General features: G+C 46.6%; 1 protein-coding gene across 1 annotated transcript in view; it reads left to right on the forward strand.

The window, feature by feature from the left end:
- Positions 1 to 4,239: 4,239 nt before the first annotated feature.
- LOC138453255 (uncharacterized) overlaps positions 4,240 to 22,230 on the forward strand; it is a 452,395-nt gene continuing 434,404 nt past the window's right edge. Inside the window, exons 1-3 of the mRNA XM_069605925.1 lie at positions 4,240 to 4,483; positions 7,560 to 7,618; positions 7,727 to 7,819. Coding sequence (XP_069462026.1) covers positions 4,461 to 4,483; positions 7,560 to 7,618; positions 7,727 to 7,819 — 175 coding nt within the window. The 5' untranslated portion in view covers positions 4,240 to 4,460. The remainder of the gene's footprint in view (positions 4,484 to 7,559; positions 7,619 to 7,726; positions 7,820 to 22,230) is intronic.

Genomic DNA, 22,230 nt, shown 5'->3' on the forward strand with positions numbered 1-22,230 from the left:
ATGCTCATTTTGTATACATGTAACTGATGTACAATTTTCGCTCTCTTGCATCCCCCGAGGTCTGTTAGACATACGTCGCGGGCGTGGGACCATTTGGCCAACTGGGACTATTTGTTTTGCAATAAACCCTAGATTTTGGGAATACAACCTCGTGTCTGGTGTATCAGTTCGTGTGTGGTGATTGTGCCTTGTTTCCACATCCGAGGGTCCCTCAGGGGCCCCTTCAGTTGAAGGCACGATTTCACTGCCTCAGCTGGTCAGGTGGGGCACTCCGCTAGAGGCATGAGAAAGTGGCCAAGATCATCATAGCATGTGTCAAGCTGCATGATATGTGCATCCGCCGGAACGTGCCCCTGCCCCCTGACATTGAACTGCTACCACCTGGTGATGATGAAGGGGAGGAAGAAGATGTGGCTGGACATCATCGCGGTGGCGATGCACAGGAGGGCCGTACTGTGCGCAAGTCAGTGATTGCACAATATTTGTGACACACATGGCAGCAGAGGGTGACATGATGGTTGGACAGAGGGCACTGGGTATGGGGGTACAACTACACCATGCACTACAACTGAATATTTGACACATGCGCAATAATGAATGTTCACTCAGGTCTTGTTTTTAACACAACCGGTGTATTAAATGTAACAAAGTAAACATAAGTGAAAAAACCCTCAACCGCCCTCACCTCCCTCCCGCTCCCCCGACAACTCCCCCACACACCATCACCCCCTTCCCCCCACAACTCCCCCACACACCCTCACCTCCTCCCCCTCCCCCCACAACTCCCCCACACACCATCGCCCACCTACCCCCACAACTCCCCAACACAAGTCCCATTGAGTCCCCGAAGCCTACATGAGGCTGTCATGACAATTACTCAGCATTCCCTGGCCCAGGGGGCGGCATGTCTTGTCGGCGCTGTGTACGCGCAGACCTGCGGAGCGGGCTTGTTTGCGAGGAACTGCAGGACGACGGTATGGCCTCCTGCTGTGGTTGTGTAGCGGGATGCCCTGCCTCCATGGCATCCGCGATGCGGCCTAACACCTGCCGGAGGACCGAGACCTCCTAGCAGAGGCGGCTGGTGTTGTCTGAGAAAGATCTCACCATGGAGGCAGTGTTGTCCGTAATGAACCGGCCTAGTGCGGCTAAGTCTGTACGCCACTCCTCTCTGGCCAGCCTGTTGTCCTGGATGAATTCACGCATAAGGGCAGTTAGCAGGTGAGCCCGCTGCGGCCCTGCGGGTGCACCTGTGGAGGTATTGGGCCCCTGGCTGTCATGCCCAGCCTGCTCAGCTTCCCCAGCCCTGGAAACTGGACTGAAGTGTCCCTCTGTGTACTCATGACGGGACTGCTCTGGGGTGGTGGCATTCTCCGTATTGAACGGTGATGATTGGGGGGATGCCAGTTGAGTTGGGGTATGGACCACATCGGAAAGATCGTCCTCCATGGGGACCCAGATGTCCTCCTGTGTGTCATCCACAGTCAGGGGTGCAGTGGCTGCCACCTCCCTAGCCAAACTCGACTCCTCCGAATGTGGTGCCTTGCATGTGTCATCAGGCTGACCAGTGGGTGGAGGTGGTGGTGGTGCTTTGCCCTCCACGGGCCTTGGTGGCACAGGTGCAATGGGTACCTGCGGTGGCTTGGATGCTGGTACATGGCGCCCCCTGGGTTGTCCCCTTGAGGTTGATGCCCGGTTGCTGTCATCCTGGGACCTCTTCCGGGGTGTGGCCTGTGCAGGGGTTGCATCCTGCCCAGCGCTGTCATGGTCAGTGCCTGTGGGGGTGGAAGAGAGGGACAGCATGAGTGATGTGGGACAATTGCTCATCCACACAATTGGGGGTAATAGGCATTTGTATTTGGAAGAGCACGTAATTTGATACATGGGTGGTTAATGCAGGCATATGTCGGCGTCACTCATGTAGGCCAGGAAAAGTGCTGTCTGACTTGCATACTATTTTGGACATGCATGCTGTCTGACTCGTGGAATTTCCTACTTTGTGTGGTATGTGTCATGTACGATATTGCCTTGCACCAGGCATCTGCATGTGTATGTGATGCATCAGCCTACTTTTCGGGCAGTGTGTGTGGGCGACCCTAGCTTGACCCTTAGAACTGACATTGGGGTTGACGTTCATCAGATTTGGCATAGCAGTGTTTACTTTGGACACTCACCTCCATCGCCCGATGTTGTGGCCCCACACTCCATCTCGCCTACACCTTCGATGGATTCCATCCCAATCATGCTTGCGCATACGTCCTCCCATGGGGTGAGCTTTATCGGGGAACTGGGACCTCCTCCTGTTCCCATGGCCTGGCTGCGATTGACAGAGAGGATGTTGCGCACCCTTAGTCGCAGGTCGTCCCAACTCTTGCGACTGTCTTTCACTGTGCATGGTGTGTTCCCCACAGTACTAACCTTCTAGGCAACAAGTGCCCAGATCTCTTTCTTCCTTAGCACTGCCTCTCTCTTCATGTTGCTAGAGAAGACAGTGGCAGCATGCTCCTGCAGAGTGTCTACAAGCATCTGGAGCTCATACCTTCTTCAGGGCCTTGGGCATTGTGGTCTTGGAGGTGGATGTTTTTAAACAATCAGCAGTGTCCCAGGGGTCCTGTGTGGTGAGGGTGGCAATGGATTGTGTTTTTAAAGATGGCCGCTGTGCTCCTTCCCGTTCCTGTGCGATGACGCTACTTCCGGTTCCTCTTATTAGCGGTGACTGTAAATAGCAATGACCGCTAATTACAGACACCGCTATTTACGGTCACCGCTAATGACGCATTGAACAATGTTGGTAGTGTTATCTGCGCTTTGCTTGAGGCCGGTAAGGGCTTTTTGGCAGCCTTTTTTACGGCATGGCGCTAGATACCTTACCGGCATGGCGTAAAGCTTGTGCCCGCAAAGTCGTAATAGTCCTCTCTTAGCGGACCGGTGCCAACACGGACATGCTATTTGCGCCATACCGGTAAGGGACGCTACTTACCTCCAAACTCGGAATGACCCCCATAGTCATGCGGTATTTACTGGCTGCAACTCCCTCTCCTAGCATTTACTGCATGCAGTGCAGGGCAAACAATGCATTAATTTGCCCCCGTCTGCTTCTGGTATACCTGCGTGTGGGTTCCATGGATCGCGCAGTCAGTAAATGCCGGCGATAATTGAAATACTGCAATGTTTTATCATTACCGCTTCAGTCTAAAAAGGCCCCAAGTTTCCAGTCCTACGTTTAGATTTTGCAAAACACTGTAATCCAATGCTTTTGTTCAGTAGGTTCAATTGCAGGCCTCCAAGATTAGAACTCCAAGATCAATTAGTTAATTAAATGGAAGCCTCTGATTGGACACATGGTAACTGAAACCCATCCTACCTTACAGAAAAATGACTTTCAAAGTGCTGGAAACATCCGAAGATTTAGGAAATTCCTAAACTCCCGAGGAATTGTCGTCATGTGTGAGTTTATTTTTTTGCTTTTTGCTTTGTAGAAATTGTACTGAATATCTGAATGCAAAGTATTCAGCGAAGTATTGCACACACCGGCCCTTTTCACTAATCTATGCCTACTGACACCAGGAAAGGTGGGTGACTTTGAGCTGAGTTGCAGTTTGCCAACATGCCGCATAATCTATTCAGTAGATGTCTGTCTAGGCCAGCTTTTTCTATGCCTTCTGGTACTTGTTGTGCTGGATTTATAATGGGGTGAATCCAGGACTTCAACTCCCAGAATGCAAAGAAAGACCAGGACCAAACTAACTTTCCCCCACTGTAATGGGGCATGTTTGAATGCATGACCATGTAAGGAACTGTAGTCTTCAAAAAAAGGTTAAAAATAAAGTTGATTATTTTTCGGGTTTTCTGTATCCCTTACAGGAATGTGTCTTTGGGAATTATAATTGTGTATCGTTTATTCATCAAAGGTACTCCCACCGCTTTACTAGTTTCCCATTACAAAACATTGACCAACAAACCCCGACATGAAATTCGTCACTGGCTAAAAAGTCGGGCCGAGGTAAAGATGACGTTTCGATGGGGCAAATCGGACGGTATAATATTGACCCTTATAAATACATGAGTCATGATATTGCTGTTACTTTCAATATCAGGCAACGCTTTTTGCACGGAAACAAAAGTAAATAGGTAAATACACGGATGCTGAACACCTGGGCCTGGGAACCGCACACCGCCTCTTCCGTAAGACTGGGCAGCCTAACGTCATCTCATTAAGACTTGGGCCTGGAAGGGCGCTGCTCAATTGGGAAACCTGGCAGCAAGTTCGGTTATTGTGAAAGGCGTGTAATTGTAAAGCAACACGTGTCCTGTGCTTAATTGACCCTTGGGCTGAATACCGGACATTTTATAAACAGGAAGTCGGGCACGCCTTATTTGTGCGGTCGTTCTGTTTTTAAGTGCAGGCCGTCTCTTTTCTGTCCTTTCGTGACTGTAGTTGTCGCTACAGATTACCGTGGATTATGGCGCAGCCTCGGTTGATGAGGTATTGTAGTTGAGCTGTGGGGTTTAATGTATTTTTATTTTTTTATATTTTTAGATTTAGTGGTCTGTGATGAAGTTTCTCATCGAGTGACTTTCTCCCACAAGGGTGGAATATCTAGGGTGCTCTATATGCTTTACTTTACTTCAACTCTTCTCTACCTAGAATGGGTTTCTAGGTAGGAAAGCATGTATACATTTCCAGAGGGGTGCCGCTGAGTGGCGTTGAACGCATTTGCTTTTCTGTGGCCCTACGTGAGGAGGGGGATCTAGGGTTGGGTGTTTACCTTTTGGATTCTGGGACTTTTACTTTTCCATTTGAAACTCAGAAAAACCGTTTCCTGAATGTCTGTACAAAATCGAGTCCCACAAATCCAGTGAAAAACTGCACGTGACGGCCTTCTCATGCATGGCCTACCTGAGCGTGCTGTGGAAGTCTGTTTTATGGTTGTGTGTAATATAACATCTATCGTGTTCTCATGAAACCCCCGTCAACAAGCCAGTATTCGGAGCTAATCTGCCGCAAGGAGTCTCTAGACAAAGACATACTTAATGTTTCAAGGGGTGGACACTTGCAGGCCTTTCTTTCGCAGGGTGCCCTACTGTCAGACCCTTGCCTGCAGATCTACTCTGTAGCTGGGACACATTCAACCTGCTGGTGCCATCAGCCTATGGTCCCGACCATTGCCACTTCACCCTCCAGCGGTACCGGGCAGAGTGCAGGCTGCAACTGTAGCTCCCATGGTGCTCCTTTCTTGGTTCTGTTATGTGCAGATCACCTCTCTGCCCCTTTCTTGGACAGCCTGTTTTCTGCATGATTTCTGGCCTTAGGCCTGTTTGAGGCCCATACCCCAACTGCCTTATTCAGTTTTCGGGGGGAGCATCCCCAGAGAGGTTATGATGGTGCTTTGATATGTTTTTAAAAGACTGGTACACGAGTAGTCGGTAGATATCTAACTGCACCACTGAGTAAAGTCTATTGTGTTGCAATTATCCTTTTTTTTATGTAGATAAAACTATTACTTTTGGTAGTCACACCTATTTGATACACCAATAATGATATGTCGATATAGGAAAATCTACGCCAGTGAAATTAAAATGCGGAGTATTCTTGCACAAAATGATAGGCTTCAGAAACTGTAGTGATTCCATCAATCACAAATGATTTGTGGTCTTCTAGTTCTATATGTGGGGTATGGGAGCAGGTAGTTCTTTGCTGTGGCTGGGCCCTGGCAGTCTCCAAAAAGTGGAGATGGGCCCTGGAGTGGCCCCCCTTGTCCCGCCACGCCATGGTGGGACACATCCTGCCATGGCCGTAGCCATAACGGGAGCTCTGCCTGCCATTTTAAAGTCAGGCAAGCTGTAACTGACAGAAGTGTCAGACAGCCACAGCATCGCTGAAACTGGAAGTTGCAATATCGGCAACGCTGTCGCTGGCACTTCTGTCAGTCACTGCTCGTGCGAGAGGTAATGAGAAGAATGTATGGTCCCTTCCCCAGGTCACTGACCCTTGGCGAGATTCCGCCCCCCAGGTTCGCCGAGGGTCAGACTCCTCGGGCTCTCTGCTCTGCATAGCAAGGATCACAGAGCCCAAGGGGTCTTTGTCCATTGGCAAAGCTTTATTAAAGAGGCTTGAATTGTGTACTTTCAAGCCATCCTTTATAAACATCACTAACATATTTCTATGTCCATAAAATGTCTTGAAAAGTACACAATTTAAGACATCTTTTATAAAGCTTTTCCAAAGGACAGACACCTCGGGTTTTGCCAGTCCTGATATAAAATGGCTTGAATTGTGTACTTTTCAAGCCATCTTTTATAAACCTAGAAATATTTTATGGATTTCTGTTTATAAAAGATGGCTTGAAAAGTACACAAACCCTAGTAAGGTACACATACATTATATTATGTACCTTACTATGGTTTGTGCACTTTTGAGGCCACACCAATCATGGAAACCATGCTCCCAAATAAGGCATCCTTTCAATTTGTTACACTGCATCCTTTCCATTTCTTACACAGTAACGCACTGGAGTAGGGGTGGGGAGAGTATGGGGGAACTTGGACCCCATAAACCTCAAACCATCAAATTGACTCTAATAAACTCAGGGTCTGGTGCAATCGGAATGCTTGGGGTACATAGACACGCTACTACTCTAGTTGGCTTTGCGAATATAGATCTTTAGAGAGCCAAAACGCACATGGGAATAAGGAAGGCTTCTGGCACAGTTATCGTGATGGAAATGTCCTACTGCATCTCACATTAGTAGCAGTGTGAAGATTTAATCGGACTACAGTGGACAAGATGGGTCATGACTCTAGATATTAATAATAATAATTTAGCATTTACATAGTGCTACAAACCCTCAGGTATCTGAGCGCTGCTTATTACCGACAGTGTGTGGTGCTCATTTATCGACCTCGGAAGGTTGAAAGGCTGAGTTTGGCCCAGCCGGGATACGACCCTGGGTCATCAGGCTCTGCACAGATGTCAAAGCTAGCACTCTACTGGCTGTGCTATCGTCCCGGCTATTGGCGGAAGATGTGACCATGACATGATTTTTGTGAGAATTTTTCAGTGTGTCCAGTCTCCAGTGTATTCTGCAACTCTTTTGGATGTTAAGTGCACCAGACTAACACGATTTTCGCTTGCCCCAGCTGCATTGGGAGCCTGCTCGCGCTCGCTCACTCATCGCATCTCCTAATTGCAGTGCGAAAGATTAGCACGAGGGCTTCAACATTTTTTTTTTACTCAGGCCGCCTCAAACACGGACATCCCTGTGTAAGTTTTGAGAAACACTTTAAACGTGTTCACTGAATGTTTATTTAGTTAACTGATATTGTCGGTGCCCTTTAGTGAGTGCTTAAGGCAGTTTGCTCAGCCAGTGTAATTACCTTCACAGCTGCCCTCCTCTTAGTACGTGCTTGAGGCACCATCCTCCATAACCGGAAACCTTTAAGTGATAAGCTATGCAAACTAAGATGGTGACCTTTGAAGGGTTTACTATGAGGCATCTTTGTGTGGTGACCTGGATGTAAATGTGTTTCTAAGTGCATTTCTTTTTGTTTTTGCTTTGTAGGTTAGCCCTTATAGTGGTGTTGGTCTCGGCAGCATGGTCACAGCCCACTCTTCAAACAGGTTAGGTTGATTCTTTGAAGTCACTGTTGTGAAATGGACCTATTATAGTTTAACTGTTATTAACTATAATTTTTTAACATTTTATTTATATATTTATTTATTTTTTAGATGCCATACTTGTGGATTGTGTGGAGTCGCTCTCAAGGATTATTCTGAACGCTCAGCAATTCATGGACAAAGATGTGCGCTTCTCTGTTCTTGGTGAGAAAAGCAGGGGGACGGGGACCCGATGGCATGAAGGTCTTATCTAATGGGCTCGTGCCCTGTAACGAGAAGGATCAGGGACTCTGGGCCTGATTCAGAGCTGCATGTTAAAATGGAGAAGTGCCGTGAGACACTTTTCCACGAAAACGTGCAGTCCCGTGTATTACGGGGTGGTGGCAAGAAACTAAGCCCGCCGCTCCTGCAAAGCCGTGATTTGCGGCATGGCAACAGCCTTGCCAACCACCTTGCTGGCAATGACTGCATTCAGAGGCCAGAACACCCTTCCTGCACCAGCCAACAGATGCGTACATTAACGGTACCCTTGGAGGTGCCGTTAAAGCACACAGCACGTATTCTCCCATTATGTACATAGCATTTCTCAGACTGTAGCACCACTTTTCTAGTTAAATGAAAGTTTAAGAAAATTGGAAAAGTGACGGTATTTTGAGAAATGCTCGCTAAGCCACTGGAGCACATGTTTCCCCTGCAACGATGGATTTTAGCAGCTTTTGCTGCTGGGAAGCAACATTTCCCTTCCAATATTTCCACCCATCTCAGAATGATGGTGCTGAAAACTGGTGGGAAGAATGTTGGCTTTCCACTCTATATCTAGCACAGGCTCTGAATTGTGCCCTCAGTGTTATAGTAACAGCACTTTCCCAGTGTTCTTTTGACCAACACTAGTATAGTTTATTCCTGTTTGAATGTGCTTGGGTGTTACTACTCCCAGCCTGCATTTAACTGCAAGCCTGAGAAGGCAGCATCCTGACGTCTAGATACTCTATCCATGACCTTTTTCTAGCCTCAGTAAAGCCAATTGCTGAATGACTTTTATACATGCCAACTGTCCAGAGGATCTTCTAGTCCGGTTTGCGTTTTATTTGGCCTACGGCTTAGTATGCTGCCACTTTTTGCTTTGCTTTGCTTCGTTATACTTGTGGTCCCATGCAAAGTGCAGTTGGGGAAAGAAAACTGCAGTGGACGAGGTGTACCAAACCTGCTGTTAGATGACGGCTAGGTCCAAGGTTACCCATTATGTGGCCCTCTAGTTTTGCTCTTAAAATATCCATCAACCCTTGGCAACAGTCGGTAGTGAAGGATCCTGGGAGCAGTAGTTGATACATCTGGAATGCCACATAATGAATAACCATGTGCTGGATGTACTTTCTATAGCATTGACCTAGTTCTAGAGGTATGTTTGTCACTGTGTTTGACCCACAAGTATTGGGTGATGCCTCGAGGCAGATGGTGCTTACATCTGGAATTTCTTAAGATTGTTATGATCTTCATACATCGGCACGCCTGTGCCTTGCTTTCCAATTTATCCTGTGCTTGCAGTTCAGACTACAATGGGGGTGTTTCATCAGTCCATGACTTTCTTTTACCAATCATTGTCCGCAGGCACTTAAATCAACTCTTGATTTCAGCCTTACTGGGATAACACCAGGAATGTTTAATGTGGTGAATGGAACACCAGCTCCGGAAATATGGTGCACAGGCAATATGATCAGGTCACATTCAACTGTTGGACAAGTTAGAAGGGTAATGAGAGTTCACATCAGTCTCATTGGGCTTGAAAGTGCAAAGGTCCTTGCTCCAGTTTTGCATTAACTCTGCCCCCTAGAAAAGTATTACGCTGGGCAGCAAATTAGAATCTGAGGTTAATTTGTCACCAAAGGTTCCTCCATCTGTAGCAGAAACCTTTCTTGACGAGCTGTTGCAATGTGAACTGTTGAAATCCTGAATGCAGAGCAGGGGTGTGATGCCACCAAGATCTATGCTGGCCTGAAACCAATCCATCTCCACAAATTACTGCCATTGATTGCTCTCGCGCTGATTGTGCTCGTTCAATGTCTGCCGTGCTGCAACATTGGTAGAGGATGGTGAGTCCACTTGGAAAGCAACGTGTAGTCAGGAGATGGAACCAGCAAGCTCTGGCATGTGTACATTTATTTGTATTTGAGTGATCAATGCCATCTATGGAGTGAGATCGGCATTGAAAGCAAAACTATTTGGGGTTGTTTATCTTTACGGAGACATGATGGCGCTCTGCTTGAGTGGCTGTTTCAAGCCAGAGTAGGTACCCTTGAGGGCGACTTGAGGTTTTTTTTGTGTGCAAACCTTTTAGATGAGCTGGCCAGTGTGTGGAATGTCTGTGGGTGAGGGCAGCAGTACAGGGGGAGTGAGGAGTAGTTAATGGCTGTTCCTGGTGAAACTATGGATGGATTTAAAAACATAAGATTGAAATTGACCAAGGAGGCGGTCTATGGAGAGCCAACCTACAAAGAAGGGATCCGCCAAGATGGGAGGAAAGTGACATTCAAAGGGTGAAGTTAATTCATTTATGAAAATGAGCAAAGTGATAGTGGGAGACCTGTCGGGCTACAGAAGCACTCTGTTTTGCTGAGGACTGAGTGGGTAGCGAGGCAGAGGGCTATGCAGTCATTTTACCAAAAATAAATCGGAGTGCTAAGTTTCACCGAAAGCCAAAATGCAGAGAAAATCACATAACCGGAAGAGGGCAATTGGACAGGTAGGTGATACTGGAGGACCGGAGTTTTGAACACAAGATCGGTAAAGGGTGCAGATTGAAGGTGAATGTTGGCAGAAAGACTTCACCCACATCTGGATATTTGACACTGGCACATGCTAGTGCTGGGTCGCTGACCCATTGTGGCAGACTGTCATCTGCAAAGGTGTGAAAGCTGTAGCTTTTTCCATTTGAATTGGGGCAATTCTTTCTGAAGGGGAGATCTACTAATCGGACTCCCTCCTTTTAGTGCAACCATGTGCCAAGGAAGGGGATGGAGTAGTGGAGGGGCAGAGGGGTGGTGGTGCAGGGTTGGAGATGAGGCTGGGACTGGTGCCTCATCTTGGTTTCTGCTTGGGCTCTCTACTTCCCTGTACCTCCTCACTTTCTGCAGACTAAAGCACTCTGGCTATTCAGAAAGTAAAGTGCACTTAACCTGGATAGTACCCCTTGCAGCATGCTTCCTTTGGACCAATACTCTGACATTGTCTTATAAGGAGAGAAACCACTTTACTTGGTCGATTAGTCTTTGGACGCCCAAGGTTTCACTGAACATTTGGGAATCTGCCTCCTAATGCAGAGGACCTTTGAACAGGCAAAGACAGAAGGAATCCACTAAGATCCTATCCATCCCAAGTAAACAGTGTTGGTGACTTTGCTATGTACCAAGATCTCTGCTTCCTGCACTCTGCAACCATCTTGCTCACTGGAGGTGAATGAACTCTTGTAAGTGCTAGACAACTCCTTAGAATGGAAGTGCAGAGCTATAGACTCGCATTATCCCTAAAGACACTGGACTGGGCATCCTTGCAACCCAGACGTCCATAATCAGCTGCAACCCTGTTTTGTCACTTCGAGACACATTTGATGCTGGCTTGATCATGAATGACACACTTAAAGCTGCAACAAGACTGGCTGTACTGCTTTTGGCTGTCTCTGCTTTTTAGCCTACCTGCTTTTAGAGACCTCCATGTGCCAGCTTGACCCATGGACTGTCTCGTCTCAACCCCGTCGCCAGCTGGACTCCTGGAAGTAACCCATTCGAATGATTGCATGCCCTACTGGAAGTCATTGACTCAATTTCAAACACGGACTTGACCCAATGGGAGCACACCCTTCGAGCAGACTCACTTGTGGGACTGCACAACTCGAATGTCTTGACACCGGCTTGATCGTAGCAAAGTGCCTAGTATCCTGTCCAGACACTGTCAAGCACCCAAGACAAAAACTGAAGTTCTTTTAGAGGCCCTGCCTCACTAGCCACTTTTAAAGCTGCAGTGACCTTTAAGCTCCCTCCTTTATTACTTTTTTGAGAACCTTTCCTCCGAAGTTAACATTGCTGCCCTTTCTTGTGAAAATCTGTATTCTGTGGTTCTTTTACAGGGATGTGTTTAGTATTTTTAGTTGGTTGTGTGCATTGGTTTTCTATTTTATGGAACCTTTTATGATTGCACCATCCATTGTGTGTTGCAACTATCGGCTCCCACCTCTTCAGAAGTTTGAGCCTGACCCAACCCACGTTCCCAAAGAGCAGGATTATCCACTGGCTGTGCCCCTCTACTAACGTGTAGAAATCCCTTTTGATTCTGTTTATAGTTGTTCGTCAGATTCCAATTCTCATTTAGGAAACTGCTCAATGGTGATTCCCTCGAATGCAAAAGCCTCAAACATTTTTTTCGTAGGTTGTTTATTTTTTTATTATAATGGGTTTTAAGGGGTAAAAACGGAGGTTGGAGGGGGGCCCCATTAAAAAAAAAAAGAAAAATGCATTTTTCAATACATTTTCTTTCGAGGCTTTTGCATTCAATGCTTTTGCATTCGAGGCTATCACTATAAACCAATGTTTGTGCATATATATATATATATATATAGCTGTTATAACCAGTTTAGCGAACTACTGAATATATTGCACAGATGGCTGCTGTGGCGTAAGTTCTAGACCTCTCTATATGCACATTCCCAGAGGTAGGAGGTATAACTTTGGGACTGTGCCTGTATTACCCTTGATTGGGGTTGCTGCTAAACTGGTTTAGTAGAAGTGGGGGTCTGAGTCGTCATTTTAACCACTTCTCATCCGTGTTCTCCTTCAGAGCAATGGTTATTTGTCAAACCCTTGTTTTTAACATTTCCATGATGTGAGGACATTGGGCTCTTGGCATTTGTGCAGTGGCATGGACATTCCAAATTTGGATAGCTTGAAGAGTAACAACTTGGCGGCAATTCAGGCTTTGGTGAATCTCAATTATGATAAGGAAGGTTCATTTTGAGGTGTGTGGTGAATGAGTTTGCTGGATAGTACAGATGGCGTATTTCTATTTGGGGTCTAGTGTAGGAGACCCAATTCTACGAAATGATTGCTGGGAAGTGGAAGTTTGATATAATCAGGAAATGTAAGCCGACTAAAATGGCCACCGAAGACCTCAGTCTTCGGTGATCGTAATGCTGCCATTGCACTCAAATTACGACCACCAAGTGTTTCAGAAATGAATGCTACTCGCTCAGGCTCTGGTACTCCATTGATATCCGAGCAGATCAAAGATTTTCTGTTTATGATCTGCCAAAATGTCCATGAGTCGTTTGTTAAGGTAGTCAAAGCCAGCTCTCTCCACAGTTGGCCTTCTCTTGGGTAATAATGTTGTCTGGGCCACTTGTTATATTTGGCCTTAATTAGCCTCCTACCAGTTGCATGTTGTGATTGATCATAAACGGAATGGGCCAAGCAACGTAACTCTTTTTGGATAGTTTTTTGGCTCTAATCAGTTTATCATAGCCATGTTTGTATTTTAATTGGTCCAGTGGACCGCCAATTTACCACAGGTTTTTTTGAAAAATGCTCTGAGTGCAACAATCTTCATATTTCATAATTGATAAATGGTCCGAAAGCCTGTTGGGGTCAGGTGGCATAATGGACAAAGTGGGTAGGAAATCTTTGAATACCCGATGAGCCGTGGCTTCTGCAGTCTCAATTTTTGTTGTCCACACAACTAGAGTCGATGAGGTGTTTATCGAGACTGACTCCATTGTGTGATCTCCAAAGGCAGGCATTTCAATATCAAGGCTCAGGATGATAGGCAATTGATCACTCTGTGTGATGGTGTATGCACATATCGGTTATCAAAGGGGGATCATTGGCGACAAACAGGTAGTCTATAGAACTTTTGGTCGAAATCCTTGTGTACTGTGGGGGACAATCGGAGGGTCATGCTCCGTTCATAACGAATCCTCTGGAATAAAGTATGGTTACCCAACTAATGCCACTTGGGCAAAAGCAATCGAGCCTAGATTCAAAAACTTTACCAGAGGAATGAATATTGTTTGCTTCAGCCTCATCCTAGAATTAAGATCCCGACACACGACTGGAGAAGCACAGGTAACGGAATCAAGCCATCCCTCTAGATCTTTCAAAACCATGCGGTGCAGGGTCATGGACATTATCAAGGATAATGGGCCTCATTACGAGTATGGAGGTAGCCATGCCGCTTCTAGCAGCATGGCAACCCCCATACTGAGTCCGGGTTCCACGAATGGGGAATTACCGGGCCATGCTGACTTTGGCGGGCCCGGTAATTCCCATTTTCGGGACCCGGACCCGGTACATCCACATTCCCGTTTGAGCCCCCATAGGGCTCAATGGGAATGGGGAGGATGCTAACAGGCCCGTTAGCATCCTGGTCCTGCTAAGGATGCCAGAGCCGGACCCGCTGCAGACCTTGTAATAGGGCGGCCCAGAATGAACATTTACTGCAAGTTTTGAATGAAGGGCCATCCAGCCAGAACTAAAGGCTCCAATAACCAAGTCTTCTATAGTGCAATTACACAATCGATGTGATCTAGGTCGTCTTGTTCATATGGGTGTTGATGCCCCCTCGTGTTCCAGCGGAGGAGAGAAAAAAACCTGTTAGGAACCCTGCAATTTCCTCTGGTGGACCATCCCTGCCAACCATTTCCAGTGCCTGTCAGTAATTGACCCAAGCCCTCCACCCCTTAAAACTGCCAAAGCTGAGCAGGTGCCCTCAAGGGCAACTGGAGGTGATAGTCGTGATGGAACCTGAGGTAGGTTACTGTCTTCCCAAGCTTTGGTGACCGTTTCACACCGGCTAGGTGCAACTCCTTGATGGTCGAGACTTGAATTTATTTATTTTTTATAGTTGAATGCAATACATTCATAATCAGCCCTAAAAAAAAAAAAAATAAATAAATAAAAAAAAAAGTTGGGTATGTTCTGTGGCATAATCATCTCATCAGAGAAGTAGACCAAAGATGTAACCAATTCTTCTTCCTCACATTGATGGACAGCTTTGATGTCATATCTCCCAATGGTGTGTAACGGTATGATGGAATGGAACAATTCCATTAGCTATATACAATTGTCATGACTATCTTTACAAAAGAGGCTTCTAATTAGCAGAGCCTTCTGTTTTTCCAGTATCGCGATCAAAAGCTGACATGAGGAACGTCGCTGAAATTGAACGAACATTGATTTGCTCCTCTTCTGTCGTAACAGATGTACCCTTCGGCTCAGAAGTAGGAGCCCTGGACGAAGAGGCCGTAGTTGGAACGACTGGGATATTGAACAATTGTCTCACATTATACACAGGTTGCAGTTCTCACTCGGTCTTGCTGCCCTTTGCTCCAGCCTTTTGATTACTTTGGCGTACCCCTAGCCTCCTTTTGTGCCCATTAGGTGGGGCAGTCGTGGATGGACCGTGAGTGACAGATTTTATCTCCTGAGTACTCATCACCAGGACCCCTCAGGGGGACGCTTGTATTGTCAATAGAGAATGTTTGCACAGCACAGTTCTGAGTGCAGGCCCAACACATTCCCATACTCGTAACAGCTTTCCTTATTTTGGTGCTCCTTTCAAAGTGTCATGTCTTCCTGTGCACGTTTTCAGATTGCATCCTTGCTTATTACATTCTTTTCTCCCTTTGGAGCGACGTATTTGTATTTTGTATTTTATTGAATTTGTACAGCCCTTTACTCCAAGTGCTTTACAAGTAAACATACAGCAAGCATTGTGTGGTCTTTTTAAAGTAACTTTATGTATTGCTGCATGTTGGTCAATTGTTGTCCCATCATTGGAGGGCCTTTCTCCGTTAAACAGAAAAGACCTTCCCAGAGCTGAAACCAATATTGGTGATTGAGTTGGGAGATCTCTCTAGGCCTTTTTTGATACCGCTTTGCCTGATGACCTTCCCTTTTTTTTACCTGTGCATGTCAAGCAGCTGATTCACCAACGGATGTAGACTCTTCGTTGGATGACGGTTTAACTGCAGGTGTTTCTTGGTATTGGCTGTAAGGTGCAGAAGACTTGCACAGGGGCTTGTTTGTTAACATCGACAGCTCCATGTTAGCCCCCATTTTCACCAAATAACTAGTGGCCTCCAATGGTTTCCAATTGTTTTACAGAGCTTGCATATTTGTTAATCCTGGAGTCTTGTTGCGTTTAATGATTCAAGATGTCAATGGATCGAGTAAGGAGTGTGGTAAGCAGATTTTCCAGAACTCCAAACACGGAGGCAGAATCACAGCTAGTTGCACTATGTGGGGTGATCCTAGAGGAGTTGCATAAATTCGTTGTATTTGAACACCAGCTCCCTGCTTGAGGGAATGCTTTATCAGGAAATGCAGCGATAGGCTCATTGGGGTTGAAGGACAAGTTGTTCATCTAGTATAGTTGATTGGCGTACTTCTGCTGATACTGCCACCAAGTTATTAATAGCAGCATCGGAGGCCTTGGCTGCAGAGAGAAAGAGTTCTTTGCCACGTCTATTTACTGGAATATTACTGGTAGTGTTGACATTAAAGGCTGATGGATCCGCCTTGGTAGCAATGATTGCATGGCTTGCTCCCTGACTAGCCTCTGCATCATTCAGGGGCCCCAAGGTTGTCCCTCCGTCTTAGAGTCCTTCATACTTGGAACTGCTTTCAAGAGATGGAATTGGTAAAGCAATACCTCTGCCTAGAGCAGTAGAGACGGACTCCTGAGTTTTATTCCCAGACGGAACAGAAACTGACAGCTCTGCCATCATGTGACTACTGATGTCAGACAAAAGGTGGTTGGTAGTGTCAGTTCTTGGAGGGAAGGCAGTCCTATCCTTGCAGGCCGAGTAGAATCAGTTATTTTAATCTGTGACTTGGAAAGTGGTGCTACCCTTGTCTCGCCGGAAGGTCTTTCGCTGGCATGATTTGGCTGCACATTTGAGGGATGGATCTGCATTTAGTGTTGACAGTAGTAATGCCGATTCTCAGTGATCCACCTGTTCTTCTGAGGGCTAGACAGGTGGGACACTAATTCTCCAAGATGTTTTACGTTGGTGCCAAGGATGGATTTTTCAGAACTTACTTTGTTTAGACGGCAAACAAGTGGAAGTGATGTCGGTCTAATTGAGTTTACTGTAGTCATGAATTTAGCCAATGCAGCACCGATGTTACTGCAGGTACCCATGGGCTTGTGAGTTGTTCCCGCCGTGACTACACGCTTTACAGCTCATGCTGCAAAGACCCTGTTGCTTTTCTGCTTTATTTCACCTGTTGTGCCTCCAGAAATTAAATGTGCTTACTGCAAATGGATGGTGGTTACAGTTTTTGTGGCAGGACAGACTCCCAGGCTTCAAACTTTGAACACAAATGCTCTGCTTTTGCACTCCACATGGCGTAAGACTTAAGAGCGTGACAACAGGCAAGGAGGAAGCCACTCCTGCAGGTAATGGGCACCAAAGAGTCTCGGGCAAGCAATCCAATATGGTCATCCACTCTGCTCACCCCCACCGCTGAACACCCATAATTGCTATTGGGGATTAAGCAACTATTCTAGATCCATCATACGGTAAGTGGGAGAGTTGCCTCTGGAAATTGAGGCGCGACTACATGGCAGGATGCGATTTCCCTTCCTTCGAGAAACTAACGTGTCTTCAGGCAGGGCTCGGGGAATTAAATGAGCGAAGAGTAGGACTTGTGGGAGAAGCATGCCTCTTTCTTGGTATCCAAGCAGGTTATTGCCACTCTTGGTATGGACGATATGCAAGCATTTGGAGATATTTAGGGAGAACATATGATTTGACTAAATCTGGATGTTGGCAACAAAGGGCTGTAATGGGTCTGTCATGGTCTCCAGAATGGATGTAGAAGGCCACATGTTCTCATTGGAGTGCCATGAGAGGAATGACCAGTCGGGAACCACTGAGGGGAAAGCCCACTGCCTACAAGGGCATTACATATTATTGTGAGCCTTGTGCTTCAACACAGTTTTATTTCAGTTAAGATGCCACAGTGTTTGCAGCAATGAGGACGCATATGGTTAATGCAGAAAGTCAATCTGGCAAAAAGCAGGGATTCAATTGGGTAATGTATCCATGTAGCTGGGAGTATTGCTCATGGGGAAACATGTGCGTCTTGGACGCAAGACAATGTAAAGCAACACTGGTTTGTATCCCAGTCCCGTGCGTTCAGACTGGTCTGTGGTATTAAGTGCATTATAAGATTTTAATCCTCCATGTGCTGTTTGGCCTGAAGCTAGATTGCCTGTGATGGAAACCTGCATTTGCTTCACAGTATGTTCTTTGACCCATGTTTTGTGACTTGGTGGGGAAAGGAAATGGACCTAGAATGGACTAGATCTGACATGTCCAAATTGGGTTACTTTAGGATTGGTGTGATAAGTAAATTATTTAAGGGAGCTGGTAGGATTGCACCTTAAAAGGTGCATTTTTCCGATCTGCCATTTGAGTGCTAAAGCCAAAAGGATGGAACAAATTTCGAAACCACTATAATTTCAGCCAGTGTTTAAAGGACGGGATAGATATTGATCACCATGACCTACCTGTGGTTCTATTGGGAATAAAATTTAGCATGGGTTCACATGGGTAAAGTGGATTATGTGTGGTATATGGTTAAATCCAATGCCCTGACATTAGCCTGAGACTTGTATCTGATTTACTGCATTTTGAAGTCTGCCTCTTGCCGCCCTCTACAAAAGGGAGAGGCAGAAACTCTCCCATCTTTTACCAACCTGTCACTGTTTGACATATCATCCCAGGCAGCACTCCGACTTGGGTCAGGCCAAACTGCATTTCTTCTCCTGGATACGTTACTACCAAGTCTTGGTAGCTTTTCTAGAATGTCATTGGGCCTTACAAGAATCACTGGTTATATTAAAGAATTTGACACCCTCTCCCAGTCCCTACAGCTAGATATTCCCCAATGCAGCAATCAATTTTATCCGAATGTGGCTTAATCACAAGAGGACATTGTGGTACCTGCCCAGTTTAAGGAAGCTATGATTTCTCCTTTACTTAAACCGTCCTTAGATCTGTGAAGCCCATGATGTAATAGACCGGTTTCAGGACTTCCATGGCTGTCAAAAATACCATCGCCTCCACCGAAACACAACCCTGCACAGCTGAATCCCTTCTAATCAAACCCTCTCCTGCCCACCCTCTCGCACAGCTTCCTACTAGTCTACAGGTCCCCTAGATATGACGGGCATTTCACCAACAGCCTGTGCGACTCACTAGCGGCAACATTACAACCACCCTGCACTCGCCCTACTACAGGATTTCAAGATATGGTTCGGCGTGCCCAACAACTCCATGACTCTACCCATCATCACAGGACCCACACACTGCTGGCCACACCCATTTTCAGCTCCTCCGACCTCATTTTAATGTCCACCCCAAAACACCTCATAGACAGACCACTGTGCCATACCTTTCTCTCCTCGTGCCGCTGCCACCTCCCAAGAATTCCAACAAGGTCAAGATTCTACTTGGCCGAAGCACTGCTTTGCGCTTTACTCCTGGCCACAGACACGTACCTCCAGAGCTCTTCGACTCCTGGCTAAATGACTTGCTCCTTCCTCCAACTCCCTCAAAGTCTGCTCCCTCCCATAAAGGACCCACCCCCCAAATGTTTCACGCCCAGCCTGAAGACTCTCAAAACCCATAACTGCACACTTGAGCGCATATGGCAAGCCTCTAGGACCCCACGTTTGCCAACCATCACTGAAATTACAATCGGAGATCCGAAAGGACAAAAAAACCTATTACACTAAAAGAATCCTGAGCTGCCAGAGCAGCAGCAAGGAGCTTCTCACCTGCACTGCAGCCCGAACATTTCCACAAACCAGCCCTAGCCTGAATGGCTACCCTTATGCCAAGCTCTCCAACCTGTCCACCCATCCAACACCTGCTCTAAATCAACCCTTCTACCCTTTCAGAACCCTTCATTCTGCTCTTTGAACCCTATTTCAAGCGAGGAGTTCGTCAAACTACTATCTGACAGCTGACCTTCCGGCTGCCTCTAGGCCTTTGTCCTGCCTCTCTCCTCAAATCTTCACATCCACTTGTGCAGGAGAACCAGTGAGGTCCATTCTTAATGATTCACCTCCGGAAACGTCCCAGAACCCTAAAACCTGCACATGTCAAACATCTTCTAAACATACCATTACCATCAACTACAGGCCCTTATCCAACACCCGATTCTAAAACTTGTTGACCGTACTGCATACTCAGCTCAATGGTTTTGTGGAATTGAACAATCTAGACCCTGTGCAATCAGATTTGCATCTGCGCCACCAAACCGAAACCACACTGATCTCTATCTAGGCTGACATAAAATTCATTTCAAACGGATTCAGCGCTCAACTGGATCGCTTAATTCCTCGCTAACAGATAGCAAATAACCCATCTCGCCACTTTTCTCACCACTGCACGCCCAGTGAACATTGGAGTATCCAAAGGCACCTGCCTTTCACCCCTTCTCTTCAACCTTTACATCACACCTGCCCGCCAGGGATCATCTGCTCATACAACCTCGCATTCTATAACCATGCTGATGACCCACTAATCCTCTTGAATTCCTTAATCGACCCCCGACCCTTGCCTTGACCTAGCAGCATATCTCACTGTCATTGACTGCTGGATAACGACTAACCTCTCCTTCTGAACCCAGGGAAAAATGGACATTATGGTATGCGGCAAAACAACTCTATTTCCCCCAACTGACTCCCTGGTCACCCTCACTCGGTACTCCCCAACCCCCTGTGATTTCCCCCCGACCAACCATCACTGTCAAAACCTTGGCTGCACAATGGACTTGGACCAAAAACATCAATAATGCATCCAAATCCTGTCTTTTCCACTTTAGGCAGCTGAAACGCATCTTCCCTTACCTCACCTACCCCAATAGACTACAGTTGACTTCACTATGGGAACTCGCTCTATTTGGTCCAAATTTAGCTGGCAGACTGATTCTCGTACTGGGACGAAGGGGGTCATGTCTCACCTGCTCTCTGCACCCTACACTGGTTCCCAATTGGACGTAGGACCACTTTCAAAATCCTGTGTAATACTCAGTGGTGCAAAAAGCAGACCCAAATATCTCCAAGAAAAGTTTATGCCTGCACCCCAAGGTCTAGCATGCCACCCCACCCCAGTGGACCCCGCCTCCAATTCGGCCTTGTGGAACTTGCTACCTCCCCGCAATACACAACCAAGACTACATGGGTTTCCGGAAGGCACTCAAAACCCGGATCCCCCTCCCACTAGCCCCCCACCTTAAAAACATGTACTGGACTGCTCTGACCACTCGACCTACCACCATGTCCAAGAAATGGCTTGATTAAACCCCTTCAATACAGGCAGGTAAGAACTGGGACACAGGAACCAGCTCCTATGATCAACTAAATTGAACACTATGCACTGGCTGGCCCCCTATATACTTGGGGAAACGCCTAGTCTCTTGCCACTGCGGTTGGTTGACTGCGCTACCCTCATCCAGCCTAGAGGTTATCAGCCAGGACTCCAAACTGTGGGCATAGTAGCACTCGTGCCCTATGCTATTACTGGGCCTGCTGTCGGTCCGTTGTCCCCCACCAGGTATACAAAATGCTCACGCCAGGAGATATCTACCTCCAACTACTTGGAACCATTACCCTAGACTAGAAACATGCATTCCTGACAGAGCTGGATTATTGACTTCCTTCACCAGGTATAAACTATGCTCTGAGACCAGAGACTGATCACCAATTATCTGTATCGCGTGTGCTAGACTCCTAACCCAGGCACTAGCTTGTGATACAGGCACTAATAGCCCTTAAGTACCAACAACCATGACAGCGCTTGGTGACTGCCTTCTCCAGATGTGCACTACGGTATCCGTCCAGGAGAAGTCTATCCTTGCTAATCTTAAGCTTTTGAGCACAATTACATACCAGGGCACGATTAGCAATCTCTATCTAATCTTGCTTATCTGGGAATGTATTAAGCAGCACTACATGCAGAGGGCCTTTAGCACCAATATTGAAAGATATGATTTGGGCCAGATCTGGTTGTCCTCCAAAAGACATGAATGTTTCTCGGATCTTGCAATGCTTAATGTGATCCGTCTGGAAATTGATCCCGAAACTCCTTTCACATGGGGTGCAGTAACACCTGTATTTTGGTTCAACATTGGGATTGCTGTTTCTTGCTGTTCTCTGGTCTAACAAGTGCTCTAGTACACCCAGCTCTCGCAAGGGACTTTGATGCAGTTTCACTTCACAAATCTAAACCCTAAATTAGAATGGGAATACCAGACTGTCCGCTGTAAACAGTTACCCAAGACCTGAAAAATTTGATCCAATAGCACTTGTGCTCTAACATTGGCTCCTCCAAGGGAATAAGCTTTAGAAATCCAGCACGAATCTGGTGAGGCAAGTACCTGCAAGGGACATTGATGTGTTGTAACGGTTAGTCAACTAGGCCTAGCCAGATGCTGGACCTTCGGGTTCACGAGCACCAGTCATTGTATATAAGATCTACTCGTACGTCCATTGGTACAGAACTTGATGCAACTGCTCTGAGAAGGTGCCACCAACAAGCAATTGCAGACCCAACA

This window comes from Ambystoma mexicanum, chromosome 4p (genome assembly GCF_040938575.1).
Source record: "Ambystoma mexicanum isolate Mex_15411 chromosome 4p, UKY_AmexF1_1, whole genome shotgun sequence".
In the NCBI taxonomy this organism is placed as follows: domain Eukaryota; kingdom Metazoa; phylum Chordata; class Amphibia; order Caudata; family Ambystomatidae; genus Ambystoma; species Ambystoma mexicanum.